Below are 23279 nucleotides of genomic sequence, written 5' to 3'. Positions count from 1 at the left end.
TGAGTATGAAAGCTACTTAGCACACAGTGAGAATTTTCAGGTGAACAATACCACCCTATCCACTAACGCTACCACTGCTAATCACTGGAAAAAAGAAATCCAATCAATCCCAACTACCTGGTGCCTGCAACTAGGTCGTCTTGCACAAGGCACGCAAAGGTTAAGCACAAGATCTGGTTTTCTACTTTGCAAAGCTTGGAAATGACATCGCATGATTGTGCAAATGAAGCAAGGCGAGATGAGAAAATGAAGAAGAATGAAGCTGTATAACCTAATCAGGGACCAACAAGGGGGTTTATCTTTTTTCCCCTCCCTCTGAGACAAAAGAAGGCTTTAAATCCTTAAACTAAAGTCTGGTGTTTTGCTTTCTGTTACAGCTTTTAGTAATGCTGAACATATGCATGTTTTGCATGTATTTATGTACAGGCTCCTGCAAGTATGCATGCAAAAAGGAGAACTGTAACAGGGCTGTTTAAAGGGCACTGAAGCAGCTTCTGTCACTTCAGAAACTAAGCACCAGAGCACTGCAATTCCTGAGAAAAACGTATCTGCACCTGAGAAGAATTTCATCTTCGTCCCTCTCCTGGCCACTATGGTGGGCAACACCTTGCCTTTTCAGCGCCTGAACTCCTTCCCCGACCCCTCCTGTCTAATTACCTGACCCTTGCTTTAGTTCATTGACTCTGGACCAAGGTAATGAACGGGATGGAGAGCGCTCCTGATCAAGCTCCCTCCCCGCCCTGCCCTGCCTTCCGCAGACACCCTCCTCGGGGGGTCCACTCCGGCTGGGGTAGGGGCTGCCACTCGGAGGCGCCTCCGTGATGGGCTTTACAGGCAGCAGAGTGGAACGGGAGAGCCGCCGCTCCGCACCCACCGACCCCGCGGGACTCCGGCCCGCCCCGCTCCGAGGCAGCGGGACGGCCCCGCATCCCGCACACCCTCCGCGCTCCTCTTCCTCCCCTCCACCGCAGCCCCGGCCTGAGCTCTGCGGCGCACACAAGGTACCGAGCGGCGTCCGGACCCACCGTGTCCGCCTCGCAAGGAAGCCGGTGACCTGTAGATCGCGATAGGCACTGAATGATGCTTGCTGCTGCCGTGGAAATGGTGAATGTGGTGCGAGCCCAGGCTGGAGGCGCCCCGCGCCACCCCGAGGAGGCCGCTGAGAGTGAGCGGGACTATCCAGATCAGGGCCGAGCGGCTGCCGCTGCCGGCGGGCCCCGGCTCCGCGCTGCCCCTAAGGAGCACCCCCATCCTCCGGGGCTCGGCGTCCTCGGGAGCAGCGGCAGCCGCCGCCAAGGAGTAAAAACTTTGGGCAGAGGCGAACTGGCACACACGGGCACGGCGCCGGCTGCGGCTCACCGCACCAGGCGAGCCCTCTCTTCCCGCTGGGAAAGCCGGCTAGGATCCTTTTCTCCAGGTCTTCTTCTACCCAAAACAATCCGAGACATAGCCAGCGGCGGAGGATCCAGGCAGTTCAGAGGTGGTGGCAGAAGGGGGAAGCCCCGCGCTCCAACAACCGGTAGTTTAGCCTTTCCCGCGGTCGGTGCTCATGGAATAACGCTCCACAGTTGCGAGGGCTACGAGAGCGCCAAGCGTTCCCCCAGCCTCGGTAATCCACAGCGCGGGCGGTCCTGCCCCATGTCTGCTAGATCGGGGGAGAAGGGGTGCCGCTCCATCAGCCAGCGCCGGCAAAGCGCCGGGAAATCAAACTGCCGCCGCTCGTCCCTCCGTTCATCTCCGAACGGGCGAGCCCTTGCCCCGCGGTCCCACTCCCGGCGCACACACTCACATTCGCACTCACATTCACACTCACTCGCACTCACACACACGCCGCCAGACAACAATCGCGCTGCTCCGGCAATCTCAGTGCTCTGAGTATTGACAGTAACACCCGGGGATGTCTTTCAGGGAGAAATGATGAGAGAAGGTGGGGGAAAAGAATAAAATAAAAAATGAATTAAAAATAAAATCCCCCTAACACGGAGGAGCTGGGCTATGCAAATCCGCAGTCCCCCAGCAGCGAACAGGGGCTGCGATGCGGAGGACGAGCCCGAGCAGAGGAGGCGGCTCCGTTCGGCTCCCGCACGGTCGCGCTGCTTCGCCGCTGCCGCCGGGAGCACGGCGCCGCTCCCCCCCTCCCCGTTCCTTCTCTTTCCCGCCCCCCGCTCCGGCGGCAGCGCGTCCCCTCCTCTGGGTGTACCCGTGCTTTCGAAAACCGCTTTCACCCTAAAAAAAGAACCATTTCGGGGGTTGTCATCGGGCTAAACTTGGCCCGTCAGGTGTTTCCCCTCTGCCTCTCGGAGCACCGGCTCCCAGCAGCCGCCTAACAAAGAGTTACCTTTTATTTTTTCTATTATTTCATTATTTTTCGCGGCACTACTCGTCTGCCCACCGCAGACTGGGCTGAATAATACAAAAAACCCCACACGGTTTCTAGCCTGAAATAAGGTGGGTTTGGGTCTCAGCATCCCCAACCCTATCTGCAGGGCTGCGCCCGCACTGCCCCCCGGAGCGGGGCCCTCGCCCCAAAAGCAGAGGGTTGGGCTGCTCCAGCCCCCTCCCCACACACACACAAGCCGAGGGTGGGAGATGTCACCGCTTAAAAGCGACGGTTTCAAGGGAAAAACGGTTTCCCCGCTCGGCGGGTCCTATGCCCTCGTACCCCCGGAGGCGCAGCCCTGCAGTACCGCACCCCAGGTACGGTGCGGGGGGGAGGGCGACGACCGCACGATCCCGGCCCCCCGCTCCGCTGCCCTCCCTCCTCTTCCTTTTCTCCCTCCCCCGTTTCCAGCCCGCCGTAGATCTTGTGCCATGCGTTCAGCAGCATGAGATCATGGGTGCGGGGTGCGGATGCGTGAAAGGGAGAGGGCGAGCAGTGGGTGTGAGAATGCCTTTTTTTTCCCCCTTCTTTATGCATTTCGCGTTAATTTAAACGAAAACCACGGCAATTCGCTGAGGCACTTTCGAATCCCAACGCGGCCGCGAAAGAGAAGTCACAACCCTCACTCAGATGCGTAGGTTTAGGAGAGAGGAAGGCTTTTCGCCCCGGGTCTGCTCAGCCCAACGCGGATTATCCCCCCCTCCCCCATCGCGTATCTCCCTGCGGGATGCATCCCCGGAGAAGGGGGACTACCCCGCACCCTGGTTATGGTCCTATGAGCTGGGCTTCCCCTGGACCACGCCGGGGAAAGACAACTCCTGAGGATGTCACAGCAACTTCCTTCTCCAACCTGCCTCAACAAGCCTCTCAAGAAGTCACAAACCCCAATTTTCCAAACTATCAGCTTGCAACTGCCACGCGCTGTCGCCTCTTAGAACATAAAACGCAATCAATTCTCTAAGTTTCAGAGTTAAGGAAAAATGAAAGAAAACTCAAAGGAACGTCAGCCTGGATTCACCAGATCTCCTAAAATTAAAGCCCCTGATGTACATTTCCTGTTCATGCACCTCAGATGTGTTAGAAATCTTTTCCGTAAATACCACCACGTTTTCTATCAATCCGATTCAGGACACAAAGTATTTCAGTCAGTCACTGGAACTAGTTTCTCTGTAAACTGTTCACATGTTGCTGCCGTTTTAGAAACAGGCAGTAGTTAACTGACTGTTCCTAATGGTTCTAGACATCCTACAGATGAGCAACTTAAAATTGTTATCACTCCTTTGAAACAGGAAGCCGGTATTGCCAACCGCATGACGGTACAGTTGGCAACGCAGTTGTTGGGATACAGTGGCAGTTGGCCAGTCCTGTCTAAACAAAGTTCTGCTCCACTGTTTTGAGTCCTCCAATAAGAGCTGTGTCCTGCTGCCTTTTAGTCAGGAGTATCCCCGTGGGTGCCAAGGAATGCCCAGCTGGCTCCCCATTCCAGGTTTCCTGCTAGGCTATAACCTTGCAACTGAGGCTTTACACAGTTTCCTTCCAGCCTGGGCACAGTTTGTCCTACTTGGGTTGAAGACAGTGTGGACTGCCACCTGGAGTACTGTGTTTAGCTCTGGCAGCAACAACACAAAAGGGATGTGGAGCTGCTGGAGTGAGTCCAGAGAAGGCCATGGAGATGTTCCAAGGGCTGGAGCACCTCTGCTATGGAGACAGGCTGAGAGAGCTGGGGTGGTTCAGCCTAGAGAAGAGAAGGCTCAAGGAAGACCGTAGAGCAGCTGCCAGTGCCTAAAGGGGTGGACAAGAAAGCTGGAGAGAGGCTTCTGACAAGGGCACATAGGGACTGGACAAGGGGGAATGGCTTTAAACTGACAGAGGGGAGATTTAGATTAGGCATTAGAAAGAAATTTTTCACTTTGAGGGTGCTGAGGTGCTGGCACAGGGTGCCAAGAGAAGCTGTGGCTGCCCCATCCCAGGCAGTGTTCAAGGCCAGGTTGGATGGTGCTTGGAGCAACCTGGTCTAGTGGAAGGTGTCCCTGCTGTGGCAGGGGGCTGGAACTGGATGAGCATTGAGGTTCCTTCCAATTCAAACTATTCTATGCTTCCATGATTCAGTAGAACTTTGTGTCAGTGTTCTTTTCTGTGTTGCTGGATATGTTTGTAGCATGAGCACCTTATCTAAATTCTTGCTCCATCTGCCACCTACTGTATTAGGGAGGCCTTAGTGCTTAAATACCAAGGACAAATGAATAAAATGTTTAGGTACTTCAAAAGTGCTTCATTTAATATTTTACTGAAAATAAAAAGGGTGTTTAAGTGCTTGGCGTTATTAAATGTGTACTATTTCTGCAGTGCACACACATCACTGCCACTAAAGTTTCGAGTTTAAATCTGTGTTTGGAGACTACTTAGAGCAGTTTTTTTATCAGATGGATTATAATGGGTCATTTTTAGGTGTTACATTATTATGTTAAACACTACTTAGGGACTGTTAAATTCATGGATTATTTTGCTGCTGCGTAGCCAAACCAAGAGTTGAAGACACAAAGGCCAATCTCCACAAAAAGCTATTTAGGCGATGTAAGTACCTGCCTAAAATGGGAATAGGATGACTCCTGCCTATGTAGGCATCCCTTTCTCGATCTCCAATGTGCTGAGCACCTGGTATGTACTAGCTCTAATTTTAATAACATTTGACATTTTCCTGGCGCTGCACTCTGAACCACAGTGACAAACAGGAGAGGACTATCTGAGTTTCAGAGAGGGGGAAGGTGATCTAATTCCATGCATGGGTGAGAAACGGGAAGAAGTAATCTGCAGAAAATATCATAAAAAGGCTTAAAGTGGAAAGAATACCAGGAAGCTAAAAAGGAAGGTGAAGAAGCAAGTGTGTATGAAAGCAAGTGAAAGGCAGATGGGGACAAGAATGCAAAAGAAGGAAATTCCAGGAAATAAACTCCTCTCTTGCTCAGTTTTTATGATAACAGCAAGCGCTTCTTTTCAATTTGAAGCAAATGCTGGTAGTCAGATACTTCTAGTCTTTTAATGTTTTATTTTAAAGGAGGTTGTAGAGATGTAGGTGTCTGTCTTTTCTCCCAGGTACCAAGAGACAGAGCAAGAAGAGATTGCTGAAAGCTGTACCAGGGGAGGTTTAGACTGGATATTAAGAACAATTTATTCACCAAAAGGATTGTCAGGCACTGGAATAGGCTGCCCAGGGAAGTGTCCAAATCACTATCCCTGAGGGTATTTAAAAGACATTTAAATGTGGCACTTTGGGACATGGTATAGTGGTGGACTTGGCAGTGCTAGCTTAACGGTTGAACCTGGTGATATTAAAGGTATTTTCCAACCTCAAGAATTCTATGATTTCATGAGTCTATTTAAAAAGCTTAACTGGGTGTCTCAGTACCCAGAGTTAAGCTTTGTAATGAAAACTGAAAGTTAAAAGCATCTGCAAGCAAACATAGGAGATCTAGTCTAGGTCATGCTTCGCCTGAAAAGGTCGAACCAGATGATCCTTGAGGTCCCTTCCAACCTGGAATTCCAGAATTGCAGACTGCTTAATTTTTTTATCCCCTGCTGACATATGAATCTCTGTCAGCTGAGGAACTAGCTGAATTTGAAATAATCTGTTTGAATCCCCAAAGACACCAAATCATGTATTCCCCAACACAATCAACATTGTAGCATCAGTATGTGAAGGTTCACTTGAAGGAAGAAGTGGTACAAAAGAGCGCAATAAACAAGAATTTGTGGAAACAAATAAATATCCCACTGCAGGCATAGCAAATAAAGTGTGAAAATAAAATACAGAGTTCACAGGGCAGTTTTTGTTATTTTGGAAGCTTAGCTCAGTGAACTTAATGTTTTTTTAACACCATTTAACACCCTGTGCAGGTCACACTGGTAGTAAATGTGACTTTTAATCAAGTTATTTCCACCAAGTGAACTCTGTCAATACAAGCAAGTTCCTAAGTTTACGAGCAAGAATATACTGAGTCGTAAAAACGCATCTTTCCCTGTCTTCTTCTATTGCCATTGTCCTGTAACACCAAATGCCCCTAAAGAAGATGTATACAGACAGAAAAAGCACTTCCATGCGTGTTATTTCCATTATTTCCTTGAATGAAATCAGATACTTCTTGCTGGGACAACCATATCTCTCTACACCCTGATTCTTGTCAATACAGCTGTATTAGTTAAGATGAACAACTCTGGTGACACCAGCAAACCTCAAGTGCAGACCATGCCTCAGGCTTGACGAAGCTGTCAGTTAAATTCAGGGCTCCTTTAGGTTAAGTTCTGCCTCACGCAACCAGGCTTCTCTGGCCACCTTTGCTCTCCAGAGATGAAATTTTGCAACTAGGGTTGCAACAGCCATGTTTAAACTCCTGAAGCTCAAGTGCTATTCAGCAAACATAGAAGAAAAATGCACACTTTAACACACTTCCTGTGTTTTTTTATTAGTTCTTTTCTGTTATTTGGTATGGAATCTCACTTCATCTGAAAACCTGTGGACATTTTGTGATTACAGTTAAGAACACCAGAATTTATGTTTATCCATCCTACAAACAGTGGTTTAGAGAAGAAAACATTCAAGCTAATGTTTCACTTACCACTATAAACTCTGATGAATTTACGGACCTGTACACAGGATGTCCCAATCCTAGAAGGGTCTGATTTTCAGACATTTCAATGTCTGGTGACACTGGAGGTGTTAATTTTCCTCTTTAAAACAGCAGAGGATGTTTCTTTCAGAAGCCAATGAATTACAAGATACTGAACCAAGGCCTGTTATCCATGTACAACTGTGGCCAGTTTGTGTCCTAACCCTATATAACTTAGGGCAGAAACCCTTTAGAAAGAAAGCCAGCGGCTGTGAAATACTCAGAAGGTAAAAAGTACAATTCTATCAGAGACAAAGTTTTTGTGCAGCCAAAAAAACAGAGAAATTCTAATTTTTTGTGATCACGGGAAAAAGTTTACAATGGAAATACTTAAAGCTGCTCTCTCTGTAGTGCAGCTATTCTCTCTATAGGTATAGTTCAAAATAAAACCTCGTACAGTTGCTAAATCTTTCTGTCCATAAAACTCTCCATTCAAATTGCCTTAGATTTTCATAATAACTGTTTCTTGACTCTGCATGTACAAAGACAGAAACAATCTCTTCCTCTCTATCCCTTGCTGTCAAAAGCAAGCTGATATTTATTTTTTCATTTCACTGAAAACCAGCACATCAGGCAGATCCCTTCAATTTAGAATAGAAGGAGTTGGTAGGAAAATATTTTCCAGCAGGGAATTCTGACTCTGAAAGGAAGTTCCCTCGTAGTCTGAAATGGCCCTAGTGGGTCCATCATTCTTCAGGGCACTTTGCCAAGTCCATCTACCATTAGTTACATTAGCCCTGGTTTGACCTGCCTTGAGGAGGATGGATCATACTCCCCTGGGGGCTGTCTTCTGCTGGCTACCAGTGCTGCAATGCCACTTTATTTCATATTTTCCTCTTCTTTTTTTTTTTGTTTTGTTTATTTTTGGTCTAACTTTGCACAGAAAGTGCTAACGCTTCTGGGTAGGTTCCCCCCTTCATTCCAATATAAAAGCCATGGGAATTAAGGCCAATCCATATGTATATACGTGGAGGCATTTAAGAGATTTGTAGTCCCGTATCAAGCAGGGCATGCTGTGCCCATGTTCGTTCTGGACTACTGCATGAGCAGTTAATTCTACGGGCAATTAGACTGCTGCAGAACCTGCAGAAGTCCGATTCCTACCAGTGCTGCTGCAGGAATTGGCACTGCACTGCCGCAGAGAAGGCAGATCCCTGACTAGAGCTTCAATGATACTAATTTGAACTCCTCAGCAAATACTCCAGCTAGGGACAAAAAAAAAAAAAAAAAACACCACAAAAATAGGTTGGAAATTAGTCATCAAGAAGTTTGATCAGTGATGGATGCCAATAACAGAACCCAGCACTGTGCTCCTTTGTATCCAGTACGAGCATATGAAATACATGCAAAGGGTATTTGTTGATAAAGGCCTCCAAAAATAGGAAAAGTCTATGTATGGTGTTGTCTGTAGCTCTTGTTCTTGTTTACCATACATAATACCTGAAATATTAAATGCCATGTCAAGCCCAAGCTCACACTAGACTCGAAGTGCAACGGTTCTAAAATGGGGAAATTGAGTTTAAAGACCTTGCAAGACAAAATTGATTGCCTTTTTTTTTTTCTGTGGGAAGCCCTCTGATAGCCCTGAGAGCCCTAAATTGTATTTGTGAAGGGCGTAGAGTAAGTTATGGTCAGGAGTGCATTTTTTAGCAGGTTCTCCTGACAGGATTTCTAAGATGCCACTCATTATGATTCATGATCATCACCTCACTCCCTTCCTGGTCTTGGTGAAGAAGAGGATGGATGGTGGAGCTCCACCTCCTGTCTTCCCTGAGCACACTGATCCCACAACATTATTGAAGGAGGCAAAGAAAGGGGTAAGGTCCAGCCTGCTACTATTCTATCCACTCTCCTAGTTCAATACAGTGCTTAAGACTCCAGACAGCAGCAGTGTTAAAAGTCAGCTGTAGAAATAACTGAATATAAAAAACAAGAGTCGCAAGAAGACAGCATTAACTTTTGGCGTTCATAACTGTAAAATGTTCAAATACTTATTTAGCTTTAAACTTCTTTCTTTCTCCTTCTTCTTTATTCCCCAGAAAAAGTGTCAGCATCATGCAGAAGCTGTATTTGTTTGTAGTGCCAAGCACACTCTGTATAGCTGAGTTATGAACCTCTAAACATACAGATTTAAAATGGAAACGCTGATATAATCTTAAATGTTGTGGCACAAATACTGGCACTACAATAATCCTTGTAATCTAATATATTAGCCCTAGGGGGATGGAGGCTCAATTGCTGATCTCAGACAGCCTTTCTGAGGCTCAATTCAAATTGCATAATTATTCTCCATCCGTCAAGTTCTTTAAAATACATTTCAAACACAGCATTGTACATTCCAAAATATTTGTTCTTCAGAGATTGATTTGGCTTTTTTTTTTCCTATTTTAAAGAGATCTATGACCTCGGAGGCATGTGAAAAATCATTAATCAAGTTCATACTGTGTAACACACTTCTGTGTGTGAAAGACTTACTTTTTTCCCAGATTTCCTCAGTTATGTTGCCAAGGTGATTCCCCCAGAGAGCCATGAGTTTATCTTGACAGGTGTTAGTGAGATCTGCAGCGTCTCAGTGGAATTGCTACTGGTTGCTTTGAGGTACAGTAGAAGACATTAAGTCTGCAAACTAATGAACTTACCTTATTACATTCTAAATAAAATAAACCACAGAGTAAGTTGGATTAAGCTACTAATGCCTTTCTAATGAAGCTTTTATTGGGCATATGGTGTGGTCTTGCCATCTTCCTCATACAGCTAGCACAAGCAAAAACTCCACATCAAACCTACATGTATCTCTCCTATTACTACATCCTAGTATCAAAACATCACTGTCACAACGATTTTCATATTGCTATTTTGCTAGCATAACCATTGATTTTGATTTGCAAGGCTAAACAGATTAAAAAAAAAAACCCACAACATAAAAAGCAATCAGATGGAAAAAAGAAACAGGAGTCACCACTGATAGGAGAAAAATACAACTTCTACTGTGGTTGCTAAGGGAAAAATATAAACCACTGCTGGTAACTTACAATTACTTCAAAATGCATCTGTGACCTGTCCTGACAATGTCATGGAATCATTAACTAAATACTGTAACTTCTGAAGTTAAATAATCATTCCTTAGTCATAGTCCATTAGTGTTTTCCAGCCCTGAGCTGTAACACACCGTATTTCGGTAATGCATATTAGAAGCAATAAAACAATAGGTGCTTTTAACAAAAATGAACGAGTTTTAACTAAGGTGAAACAAGATACCACCATTTTCAGCCAGCTATGCCTTTTAATTGTCATTTTCTTTCCTCTTTGTATGTGTACAAGACCAGAATACAGGGAAAAACACTCCTTAGCAACATTCCTCTTCTGGGAACACGCTGCTGAATTTAGGTCTAAACCCATAACAGCACCTCAAAGAACAGCAGTATCTCATACACTTCACCTTTGATATGCTATTTCAAATCCTTAGTTTCCCTTTTTCAGGTTCCCATCTAAAGTTTTGCTTTGCTTCCCTATCTACAAATGCCTATTTGAGATAAAGAGATCTTTCCACAGCCAGGCTCTCCCCACCCTTTATTTATTTCAACAACAAATTAGCAGCCAAGTTTTTGTAGAGGGTAAGAAAACAAGAAACAACAGTGAAAACAAGAGTGAGAACACAGTTCTTCTTTCCTTCAGCACCAGCAGCCAGAAACAGTATGAAAGCAATGGATCATGAAGAAAAGCAATTTCCTACTTCAGGGATTAAGCAATGCCCTCTTTTGTAATGTTAAATGAAAGTTCTAGTTTGTTTTTTTAAGTCATACTGATTTTTCTCCCCGATTTAAATAAATACTCACTAGAGAAGCTCCAGCAGTCCCAAACACATCACTTCCTACTCAATCAATAACACAGTTAAAACCCTTTATGTTGTACTTCTTTGAGCAGGCCTATTGATAAGGCAAGGAAAATAAAGCTCCTACAGAAGCCAAAGATAACTAACAAGGGGAAGTGTCTGGTGATACACGGGTTCTTCTGTTATCCTAAGGGCAAATATAGGGGATTCTAATACATACAATATGCAGACTTTTGTTGAAGCATTTCAATGAAGACATCTACCTACATTTTGCTGTCACTGTGCACATCTCTCATTCAGTAACACTGTAAAATTAAACACTTCTGCAATGATACATGGCTAGGCTATCAGGTGATATGCCATACCCTCATCTAAAGCATTATTCTACACTGACTTCCCTTTGGTAGTATGGAAAAGATGGAAGCTCTACAGCTGCCTCTACCATAGCTTTTCAAGTACAACCTCGGACAAATCACTACAAACCATTAGTCCCTTAATAGCTAAATTGACAAGCTAGGTCAATGTTATCAGTCACAAGGATAAAGATGATTTGCATGAGTAAGGCTTGGTAGCATTACACCCTTCAGACGGAAGGTTTCAGAGGCTTTCATCTTCAAGCACTATTAAACAGTGCATTGCAGGATTAAGTCTTCTACATCTACAAGTCTGTAGCCATAAAGCTCTACCAAGAACATTGTTAAATACTGTGTTTAAATACATACATATATATACATATTAAACACAATACTGTGTTTAAAGCACTTTGAGATCACTTCATGGTAAATGCTAATGTTTAAAATAATTACAACTGCACGGGCCTTCCTTAGTTTTTATACATTGAAAAATGGGAATCCTATAAATATCTCATTGATGGGACAACTTGTATGGGAAAGCATTATCACTGTAAAGACAGTCTGACAGAAAAAGCTTGTTCTCCTTAGCGTATGTGTAAATAATAACTGAAACTATGAAGAGATTTGAAACAGAAAATAATTTAATTTATACCTGTGTTTTTGGTTTTCAAGGAATTAAATTGAAGTTATTCCTAGCTAAGACAAGGCATCTGCTATATGATTAAAATTAAGAGTCACAACCAACTTATTTTTTAACAAACAGGTTGTAACAGGAAGCAAAATGTAAGACTTCTCAGCTGCAATTTGATGGTTCTATCAAAACCTGCCTAGTTTTACCTATTTATTTCAGTGGATGATAAAAGATGCACTCAGAAGAAAAATACGTGATGCATACACATGTTTAAAGGCTTAGAAAGCTAGAGGCTTTCTTTTAACACCCTTGGATCTAATTTTGTTTCTAACAAGTAAAATGAGAGGAATGGGGGCCTAAAAAGGATGATGGTCTGAAACTGCGCTTTCAATCTTTGCACATGCTAAAACCCTCATAAATTCCAACACAAAATATGGGTGCACTGCTGGCCAGCTGTGGTTACACAGTTCACCATTACTGCCCAGAAAAGATTAGGGTTTTCCTGAGGAAGTTTTCAAAACTCACCATATTGAGCCACACTAGCCTGTAAGAGCTCTTCCACATTTAACAGGATGTCAGTTCCTGGAGCTGTTTTCCCTTTGATGCGCACAAAGTACTGCCAGTAATGTTAATCAGAATTATGCTACGCACTGGAGGAAGACAATCACATAAATGAATTATCACAGTTTCTGCATAGCCCTGCCTCCTGCAGAACTGTTGTGTTGTTAGCAGAGCTGGGACTGTATGTGCTACTGATTTGTGGCTGCTTTGTTTAAAAAAAGCTCAGTACTAGTGTAGTCCTTCTTATCCAGATATATCAAAGTGCTTTATAAAGCAGTGACAGCAGTGGAGCTGAGAAAAAACTTATAGTGAAACTTTTCTTCCTTCCATTTGGGAACATGAAAAGCTCTTGGATTATTTATAGTAAAATATAAAGGAAACACATACTGAAAATTTAAAGAATCACATTTTTTAAAGTGATTTCGTTTTGAAAATGATGTTCCCTTTCATCATTTTTTTTTTTTTTTGTAGTCTTGGTTTAAAAAAAAACTAAATGCCTTTTCTTTGTCACTGTTTTTTAGTTGGGACTGAACAAGTGTTCTCTCAAATACTTTATTTTCAGAACTGCCTTTAAACCTAAAATTAGTTAATTCTTACAGCTGGAATCAGTGCACTTTACTCAATAAAACTCCTTCTCTAAGTAATGCCCTGGAAGACTTCACCTTGTTTTCATTCAATTCCTTTTCAAGGAACACAAAAGTACTAAAGGAAGATTAAATATTATGGTATAAATTTACAGTACTTGGTACTAAGAACCTCTGTTTCCATTTACTTGGCTTCGGTAAGCCAGCTTTCATGAAAACATAATTGTCCTAACCTAAATATTAGTCACTGCTGCCAGACTTAAAATATTAGTGATGAAGCTCAGTGAGAGATGCGGGCACACCACCAGCATCAGGTCAAGTGGTAAGTCACATAACAACCTGGGGCCAGGATCCCTGTTTCTTACCTTCCCACTGTAGCAGAAAGCAGTATTTGCACTTGCATGGGACAATGAGCAGCCCTCCTATTTCTAAGAGGGAACTTCTACACCAGAATTACAATCACAAAAAAGGTTTATGAATTACAGCATAGGCTCGTTTTGCCACATACCTTCCAGTTGTATGTTTTCAGCCAACATCCCATTGACCTGAATGGAATTTACACATGCTAAAAGACCTGGAATGCTACCTTAGTGGTAACACATTCCAATAAAATCTGTATGAGCTATAAATTAGTAGAAACCATTTTTAATTCTCACTTCACACAACTGATCAAGTTATCATTAATGCAAAAAGAGACTCAGAGCAATATTTATGCCATTAAATTAAATATCCTTTAGATACAGAATCACAGAATCATAGACAGATACAGACAGACATACAGTATATCCCATAAGTGCATCTGCTTCTTATGAAATTCCTCTAGAACACTGGATCTATATACAATATAATAATTATCTTTAACTGCCAAAGAGATACAGAACTGTAAAGGGGGAAATAGCTTACAACCTTAAAGACTTCTAAAGTAACTTCCCTAGTCAAGATGGGTTTCAATTATACAACTCAGTACATGAAAAAGTTTTTTAGTCTAGAAAATGTACCACTGTTTGCACTTCTTTCATTTCTTTTTCATCAAAGGAGATTTATAACGTGTAAGCAATACAGTAAAGGCTTTCTTCCACTAAAGCAGCTCAGAAATAAGCAGATTCACAACATTAGTTTTCCAGAAGGGAAATTTTAATTATGCATTTGAAGAAGTTTGCTTTTTCCTTTCCAGCAGCACTACAGGAAAATGCTGGTTGTAAATATGACTAGCAGCAGGGAATCCCTGCATCACTGCTCCGTACAGATCCAGGTGGTAAACACCACTTCACACTTTGTTAATTCATTTAGAATCTCTGATTTAGTATCTTCATACGAAAGAGGACAACTTGCCATACCAACGAGGGTTTTGGCCACAGTGAGGAGATCAGCAGATATTTCACCAATGTTTAGCCATAGCATAAACATCACTAGGATATCTTCAGACCTAGGTGACTATAAACACAAGGACTGAGAAAATCCAGAGCATGAATACAAACCTGGCCATAAATCCGCAATGCATGATTTCCCTCCTGATAAGAGAGGGTACTACATTTCCAGTGGTTAGTGAATGGAATGAATCAAGCACTCTGAAATAAGTAAACATTGATCACTGATATCTTCTTGTGGTAAACTGCAAATGTATTTTTCCTCAAGACAAAGACTTTTTTTCCGCATCTTTTTAGCTGATCAATCTTCAATAAACATAGATCATATTTGTCTAATAGACAGGTGGAAGGGTAAAATGATCAATACTTCTCCTTAGCTGCCTCCTTTTAGTGTGAGCCTGACGCCTGAACGTGGTTCAGGGTGACACCATGAGTCGGCATCTGTTCACAGCATATTGGAGTGTACAAACACAAGTATAGCCTGCAAAAGTATGAAGTAATGCTTCCTTTCAGCTCAGTACTAATAAAGCCTCAGCAGGAATACCAGGTACAAATTTGGACATTACACTCCCGGAAGACATGAGCCAACTGAGAGCAATATGAGCAGAGCAACACGACCAGAGTCTAGAGAACATGAGCTGCAATAAAGCTTGAAAGAATTAGGCTACAGAGGAGACAACTGAGATGGAACATGATAATAGCCTTCAAATACATGAAAGGCTGTTTCAAAAGGATAAGGAAATAACCTGTTCTCAATAACAATGATGGAAAGGACAAAAAAGAAGTGTGCTAAATTGCAGCAATTAAGATTCAGAGTAGATATTATGAAAAACCTTCTCAACAGTAAGGATAGGGAAATACTGTGAAAGATCACCAAGAAGATGGTGGAGTCTCTACTGTTAAGAATTATTTCAGAACAGTGTAGACACGAGTCTTTCTAGAACTACTGAAATGTTAGTGATTATCTTTTCAGGAGTGGGATGATGCCCTTCAGTCCCTTTAATTTTTATACTTTTATGAATAGGACTCCTGCATGCAATCATTTGTGCTGGAAACTGTTAAACTGCAGGAATGAAAATATTCTCCCCTAGGCTTCCGCTTGCCCGGAGTTGGTGCTGAAATAAGTAGGACTAAACTTCTTATCAAAAACCTCTTTTGCCCCATATGTGATGTTACTAGAAATGCCAAGTCTATTTGATTGAAGCATTTCTTAGAAAACAAAGATGAGAATAAGCCACCTTATCTAGGCCAAGAGCAAACAAACAAATAAGAAAGCAAATATCACTTCACCTTAAATTCTTCTTCTAGATTACAGAACAACCCCAAATGAATTGAAGAAAGAAGAAAATCCATCAAGCACAAAGATTTTAGATGAGTAGAAAAGAACATACATCATTCACTTTTGGATTTAGAAGAACAACTCTGATACATGAACTTCTAGCTGATGTACACACATACATCTATCTCTGTGTGTGTGTGTGTGTGTGTGTGTGTGTGTGTGTGTTTGCTAGCTTTTAACACTGACAAAAATTGTCCTGATTAAGCTGGACCACATTATTTACCTGTAACACATATGGGATCCAAATATTGTCAAGCTCCTGGACTCAGTGTGCTCAACAACATATTCATTAAATTGTCCATTCTCATGGGATTTAACCCTATCTAAAACTGCCAGTTTACAATCTTCTTAATTCTCTACTGAATCATAGTATTTTATTGAACAATACTCTCAACATCATGCTCTAAATGATTATTTTCTCTATAGTTTACCCCTGATAGTTCAGATAGTTGGATACTATGGTGTCTTATTTGAATACGTACTAAATGAAGAAACAACCAGTGAACAGATTTGGACAACTGCGCATGAAACTTTCAAAAGTGAACTGAAACATGACTGAAAGGAATTTAGCTTTAATATTTCAAATTAAAGCTTGAGTAAAATTTACTTGCAAGAGCTGTGAGGGAGAAAATTGCAGTCTCAACACAGGAGAAGGTGCTACAATCTATTGTTACTGAGGATAGGAAGGAGCAGAAATTACCTGTTCCTTCCTCAAGTTGTTTCTCTGTAAATCTCTATCTGTTACACCCCTGACAAGTCTCCTAACATCCATAATTTCTCCTTTCTCTCCCTAGTAAGTTGCACTGATGTGAAGAGTGTGAGACCACGTCCAGAGCAAGTTCCTGCTGCTTAACATCCCTCTTTGGAGAAGATTGCCTTTTTGCTAGCATGGAAAGTATCTTGTGATTTGTCCCTCATTTATTAAATTCATTAGAGATCATCATAACTATTGAATTTCTTTGCAGCAGGACACTCTCTTGTCAGTAATTCCCTGCCCACTGTTCTTCAAAGAAATTGTTTCCTTTGATCCATATTATAACTGAATCCCCACAATGTAAAAATAAACCTGTTGAAGCTCCTTCATCCACTGCTTTTCCATTCAAAAAGAATAACCTCAAAATACAGTTCTTAAGCATGACAGTCTCTTCTGACACCTTTTGCATTATCTTCCTGCTTCATAGTACTTTTCTACAATTTTCTAAATACAGATTTAAAACCAATTAATCTCAGTTTATGGTTCTATTCTAGGTTCTTCAGCAGGGTAGTACACTGAGAAAATATAAAGCATCTAAATAATACAAGAATTGTGATGAAAACAGTGAAGACAGTTGGATAATAATAAAACTCATTATTATCTAATCAAATTCACAGCTGCAATGCCATATCTATCATATTCAAAAATCACATCACGAGAGGAATGTGAAAACCCTATCCAATAGGATGCCATCACAAGGTCTAGGAAATACTGGAGGGGTATTGAAGGGATGTATAGAAAGTAGAACCAGAGAATAAAAACAGTACAGAAGGATCCAGAAACAGAAATCTGTAATGTAATGCAAAATAAAAGCATTTACTTACCAGACTGTAATTCTACCAATGGACTCAAGTGACTGCAGAATACATGACAGCAAATCTGGTAGCTCACAATTATTTATTCTCTTAATATACTTATGACATAGATGTTTAAATATAGTGCTAGTTTTCTTTAAAAGTGAAGCTTTCCCCATTGTATTTCAGGAAAGCTCCAGGACTGAAATGGAATACATTTCCAATGGAGATATCAAAGTTATCTTGTTCCAGCCAAGAGCACACAAAGTTAAAGACATTACTTTATTCTAGATGTGTTCTGACCCTGGTTCCTTACACATGGAAGATTGACTTTTTGCCAAGATGTATGAAAAAGTTTACAGTTTCATTGATTCGTAACTGTCCAATTATGTATAATCTTTGCTCCTGAACAAGGACAATTTTTATGTCATTATTTTCCTTCTGGTTCCCAGCCAGTCAAGCATCACTTGTTTCAACAGAGTATCATTATGGGTTGCTTTTCTCTCCAAATACAGTTTTGAGAAGATCATAATTTAAATAATAATAAAAAAAAGACAAAACAAAACTCAACAAACCCTCTAAAATAACAACACATGCTTATCCTCCTATCAATTTTTTGGCCTCTCTGCCTTCCTGAGAATTCACCTAGCCTGCATGGTAAACACTGGCTGCTGGGCAGATCACAATGGCTATAAAACAAAGCCTAAGGAAATGAACCAAGAAGGACAAAGAGCGTGAGTTGTGGGTGTGTGTTTATGTACTCACTTGCATGTGTGTGAGAGAGACCACAAAAGACTCTAAATTTGGGGTTCTCTAGCATTTGCTGCATTTCAGAGGTTCTCAACAGTCCCTGAGCTGCTGCTCATATGGTTTCCTGATTAAGGCAATAAATACTGAAGGAATTTCATATGCATTAGTAGTTTACTAAATGAAAAAAAAAAAAAAAGCCAGCCATTTTTATAAAGACTTATAAGGTAAATAATAATGGAAGACTTAGGATCATCTCCTTTACTAAATCCATACTTCAGCTTTCTGAAACACCTATAATACTTTGTAAGCATCCAGAGCTACTGCTGCATGATTAACACTATGAAGTTGTATTTTCAGAACAGTCCATGAGCAATGTCTTTTCCTTTTCTTCATGTTAGAATGTTTTACAGGTAGTAACGTTGGGAGCAGATTTGAACTGTTGACAGGACTTGTAATTGCATCAATCTGTTTCTCCTCTTCACTCTCTGTTTTTAAGGTTTCCTAAGATTTGATTTTGGGAACTTCTCAGTCATTTACAACGTGAAGTAGTATAAATCACACAATTATTCCATCTACTGATACAATTCCATAATCCTCCACGGAGAACGACATGTATACTTTTGTAACATATGGTCCCTAAATTACATCTTTATGTTCTTCAGTGACGTATTTCCTTGAATTTTAAGTGGTCTTAAGTATTTCCTATTGCTATGCTGCTTTTTGCCATACAAACCCCAATTAATAAACTTTACTTATCCTAAAAGTGAAAATATTATCCCCATTTCCAGCTAGGTGGAAATGCAGTCTAAATTAAATGAGGGTAATAGGAAGTTAGTATTTCCAGATCACAAGATTAAGAAAAGGAGCTCAAGTCACAGCTACAGTAAGAATTTTAGTAATTAAGACTAAAATATACATAAAACAGATGTTCAACTGATTCAAGTCAACATGCACACACTGACTTCAACACAGCAGTAAGTTTATAATTGAGGAGCCACTGGTTGTTAACAAACTACAAGCATAAAGCCCATTTTGGTAAGTATTAAGTATGCATGTTAATGCAGGAAACAGAATCTCTGCATTCTACTCAAAACAGACACACTTTCTGCAGAAAGGCAAATGCAGAAAAAAATTAAGAGGAATGCTCACCCTAATCTAGTTTTATCTAACACTAATACCATGCAGATAACATCCCAAAGAGAAAGGTCCTTCTGGCTTTCCAGACTAATACAATGTCACTTGAATTGAAAGGCAGACAGTCATGCCATGACAAAATACCCACCTACTTGTAAAACAAGATAAACTGAGCTGTACTTCAACAGGCTGGAAGCAGCATGACCAGGCTGTCTTTCAGCAACAATCTTTCCAAGTTTCTATTCCTCCAAGTATGGAAACACATACAAGGACACTCAGGAAGCAGTCTGAAGAGCTTGGTGGTTCCACTGAGGTCTACGGACTGAACTTCCCTAGCCACAGTAACCAAAGCACAGGCAGGACTGGTTCACCCTTAAGATTAAAGATGTCATCCTAAGAGAGAGATGATCTGATCCACAGATGATGAGAATGCTACCAAGTTCACTACTTGGATGCAATCTGAATTAGAGGGATTCCCACCATTATTCATACAGTGGTGTTGTTTTTAAGGTTCTTATTTTTATGTACAGTGCCCTAAGTAAGTTTCTCTTTGACCATATATTCAAATTAAGTCTGAAAATGTAGTGGTGTGAAATGCAGCTAGAATAGACAAGAATCACAGAATGGTTTGGGTTGGAAAGGACGTAAAAGATCACCTGGTTCCAAACCCCCAGCCTTTGGCATCCTCTAGTCTTAGCCAAAACAACAGGAAAGCATTCTACTTTTAATTTGGAAATGAGAAATCAACCCAAGTTGTTTGACAGGTTTAGAAATCATAGCAAACCATTTGGGGAGTACAGCCTGAAATTCACACTTGAACATGAATCCCCATCACAAGGCAAGCGACCTGGACTTACAGATTGTGTTAAAAACCTTTTTAAGACACATTTGCTATTTTATTATCACAGAGCAATCTGATGTGAGCAATAAATCATTGTAGGCTATTAAGAAGCCAACGGTAAGTCCAGTGCTAATGTAGTCATGATCACAGATTCACTAACTTGGTTTATGTTCCATAAAGCTTTTGCTGCTGAATTCAGCAGTGTCATGCTATTAGCAAAGCCGTGCTCTTCTCTCCTGCCTCATGAATACAAGGTATTTGGAATAAGTTCTGAAGGATTGCACAGTGAACAAAAATAACTATCAACTTATGCTTTCCACCACCTCCATGCGCTAGCAGTTTGTGGATGCAAGATGGAAGCATGCCAGCCAGTAAAGAGGAAGAAACTCTGCAGCACTTCTCAGCCAGGTTTTGGGTGAAGAGATATTGATGGGCATTCCCATCTGATGTCTCTCAGTGGTTTGCTCAAATTTTGAGTAGAGCAGATTTGGGCTGCAGTTGCCATTTGAAGCCTAGTAGGTCTGACCATCCTTTTTAAGAACATCTGCAATCAAAAATCATGTTCCTGATTCATCCCATTAGGCCATTGTCAGAAATGCTTTTTTTTTGTGATGGTCTACACTTGTCAAGTAAGATGGGTTCATTTGCCATACAGTGCCTTTCTTGTACACACTCTCATTCTAATTGTCATACACAGCCAGTGACAGTAGCACTGATGGTAACGACACTGGCAAACGTGCATACAGAATTAAGCTGGAATGTGGTCCATACTGGTGAGCATTAGTACTGGCATCTTGGATATTCCACTCCAAAGTGAAGTAGAGAAAAAGATCTTCCCTTCCCTCTCCTTAATTACCTTTTTGTAAGCAAATGCAGCATACATTGAAAAAAAAAAAAAGCAAAACTGAGAGTGAGGTTCACCTGTAATTCAGTTAGCGATGCTGAAGGCTAAAATGATACAAACAGCATGAACAAATAATAAACAACAGCTCCCTTTAAAGGGCATATATTATTTCTTTTTCTAATGGCATTTTTCAAAGCATTTTGATGGTGTTTTAAAATCTTCAAATAATTGCAAACCAGCCAAAACCATTATGAATTCCAAGGAGGATTTGAATAAAGGAATCAGTAAGTTTGTATTGTAATATATTTTATCAAATATCAACTGTGAACCATAAATCTTAAACAAATCATGCTAGTGAGGGAATTATGATGAATATAGACAAAGAAAAATATGAATATGAAACAGTTAATAATTTTGTCTATTTGTGTTTGTTTTAAAAGGTAATATGGAAGCATTGCTCTTGCTTTCCACACCCTCCAACTCAGATACACGTGGACTAATTGTAACCAGTCACTTCAGGGAGACGTTACTGAATAGACTACTCTGGAAAACTTGGCAGACAACAGATACAAAGGCAAGTGCCTAAAAAGCCAAAACAATGGGTCAGGTCTAATCTTCACTTATGTGAATTAGGGTTTCAAGATGGAGTGTGATTTTTTTTACAGAAACAATGAAAGCCACATCACTTGTGTTGAAAGGAAAATATACTGAGGAGTACTTTTATTTGTCTACACTACAAGATACCAAAACACACATTGCGCCATGTGATTCAGTCTGTGTCAGAGGTGAAATGCAAAGGCATCCTTTCATCAGCTAACCAACCTGTAATAACCTTGAGAGGAATTACTTGAAAGAAGATGATGGCTGCTGCATCGACCTTCTATTACACTTTCTCCACAGGCAGATGCTTAGGTATTATTAAGTCCTGGTTTGACTAAGTACCCCACTACGAGGCCAGCACTGAGTACCCTGACCACCCGTGAGAAAGACTATCATGAACTATCTCTTAGCTGAAGAAACCACCTTTGCATTTTGTCAGATGGACGTTAGGGCTATTTTCTGTCACTGCAAAGAGAACTGAATAAATAATTGATTTCCTGCCTTTTTTTTTCTTTCCAGACTCAAAAGAAACAGTCATTGGGGTTTATCTGAAACAATTTTTCCTAGCCAAATCAAAACAATCAGTATTTTAGGATTTTAGGTTTTGTTGTACTTTCACGGTTTTAAAAACACTGTTTTAGAATTAAGGTTTTTAAAAGCTGTGATTTAAAACATCAGTATTACATTATTTCAGCTGATGTGATTTCAACTCGTTTACACAAACTAATGAATTATTTCAGCTGAGAGGAACGCTTAATCCCTCTCTTTATCTAAGTATTTGGGAGCAGTAGGTGTAGGTTCTAGACTTTACTTGGCCACTGGATTTCTGCAGGGCAGGTTGGGCCTTTGATGGTTCATATTTGCTTGTGAACATTTGTTCCTTTATTGTCTTCGATGATATAACCATCCACACTAATTTGGGATATAATTGTAGGTAAGCATGGTGTTTGGCCATCTGCTGCAGTATCTATAAAAAGATTTGTTCTTGTATAAGACATTCAAATTCCAATCAATGAAATTAAAGAACTAAGAACATGCCTGTAAAGGAATTTCTATGGGGTTAAAACATGGTCCTTTTTTCACATAAACAGACCCACTATTTTGAAAGTAGCTTGCATACAATATATTGCATATTTTGTGGTTGTTGCACAATATATGTAATACTCCAGTGTGTGAGACATTGCTCTCCTCCTCTCCCCTTGCTTTATATGTTCCTATCAAATTTTATTACTTTTTCTCTCTTTGCTTAGATATATCCTAATGATGATGTTGCATATCTCACAATGCAAAACAGTGGTGACCATAAGTTCAGAATAAAGAACTAGGTAAGTAAGATGTGCTGTAAAACTATGAAATAGACCAAAACCAAGCAAACAAATGAACCTCACTCCCTTACTGCTTTTGATTATACTGCTGTAAACAAAACCAGAAAATTACTAAGGGAGAGAAAAGATCAAAGCAAGAAGATAACTGTATTATTCTTCTGCATAAAAATAGTACTAGTCAACACATACTGTGGATAAATCCTCCCACAATTAAGCACTAAAACACTATAGGAAGCAAAGACATCAAGAATCATATCACTAAAATTTTAGAAAACATGAGTATTTTTATCATTTCATGCCATTATTCACATTAACCACTGAGGAGTTTCCTTTGTGTTCATGAAGGATATAGCCGGAATGTACCTGGAAAAGGTTCATTAAGCTTACATCAGATGCTGCTGCATTGATTCCATTCAAGCACAGATCCACACCACCAGCCTATTTTTATGTTGACTATTTTTAATATGAGGTAATGTTTTTTTTTTTAAATAAGGGTTCCTTAACTGCAATATCCAAAGTTGAAAGA

The 23279-nt window shown here is 40.9% G+C and overlaps 1 protein-coding gene across 32 annotated transcripts in view; it reads right to left on the bottom strand.

The window, feature by feature from the left end:
• The window catches only part of NRXN1 (neurexin 1), a 678625-nt gene that overhangs the window by 271873 nt on the left and 383473 nt on the right, over positions 1 to 23279 (bottom strand). For 4 of the 32 annotated variants that reach the window (XM_061353899.1, XM_061353908.1, XM_061353914.1 and 1 more), the window contains exon 1: positions 1026 to 1908. The exons of the other annotated variants lie outside the window; for them this stretch is intronic. In XM_061353899.1, the coding sequence (XP_061209883.1) occupies positions 1026 to 1251 (226 nt within the window). In that variant the 5' untranslated portion in view covers positions 1252 to 1908. Of the gene's footprint in view, positions 1 to 1025; positions 1909 to 23279 lie in introns of those variants that run through there. 32 annotated transcript variants of the gene reach the window in all.

The sequence above is a fragment of the Neopsephotus bourkii genome, unplaced genomic scaffold (genome assembly GCF_033783945.1).
Source record: "Neopsephotus bourkii isolate Nb327-2 ecotype Australia unplaced genomic scaffold, CSIRO-AGI_Nbou_v1 NB_71, whole genome shotgun sequence".
NCBI classification, from domain to species: Eukaryota; Metazoa; Chordata; class Aves; order Psittaciformes; family Psittacidae; genus Neopsephotus; species Neopsephotus bourkii.
This window is presented reverse-complemented; position numbering and strand designations above follow the sequence as displayed.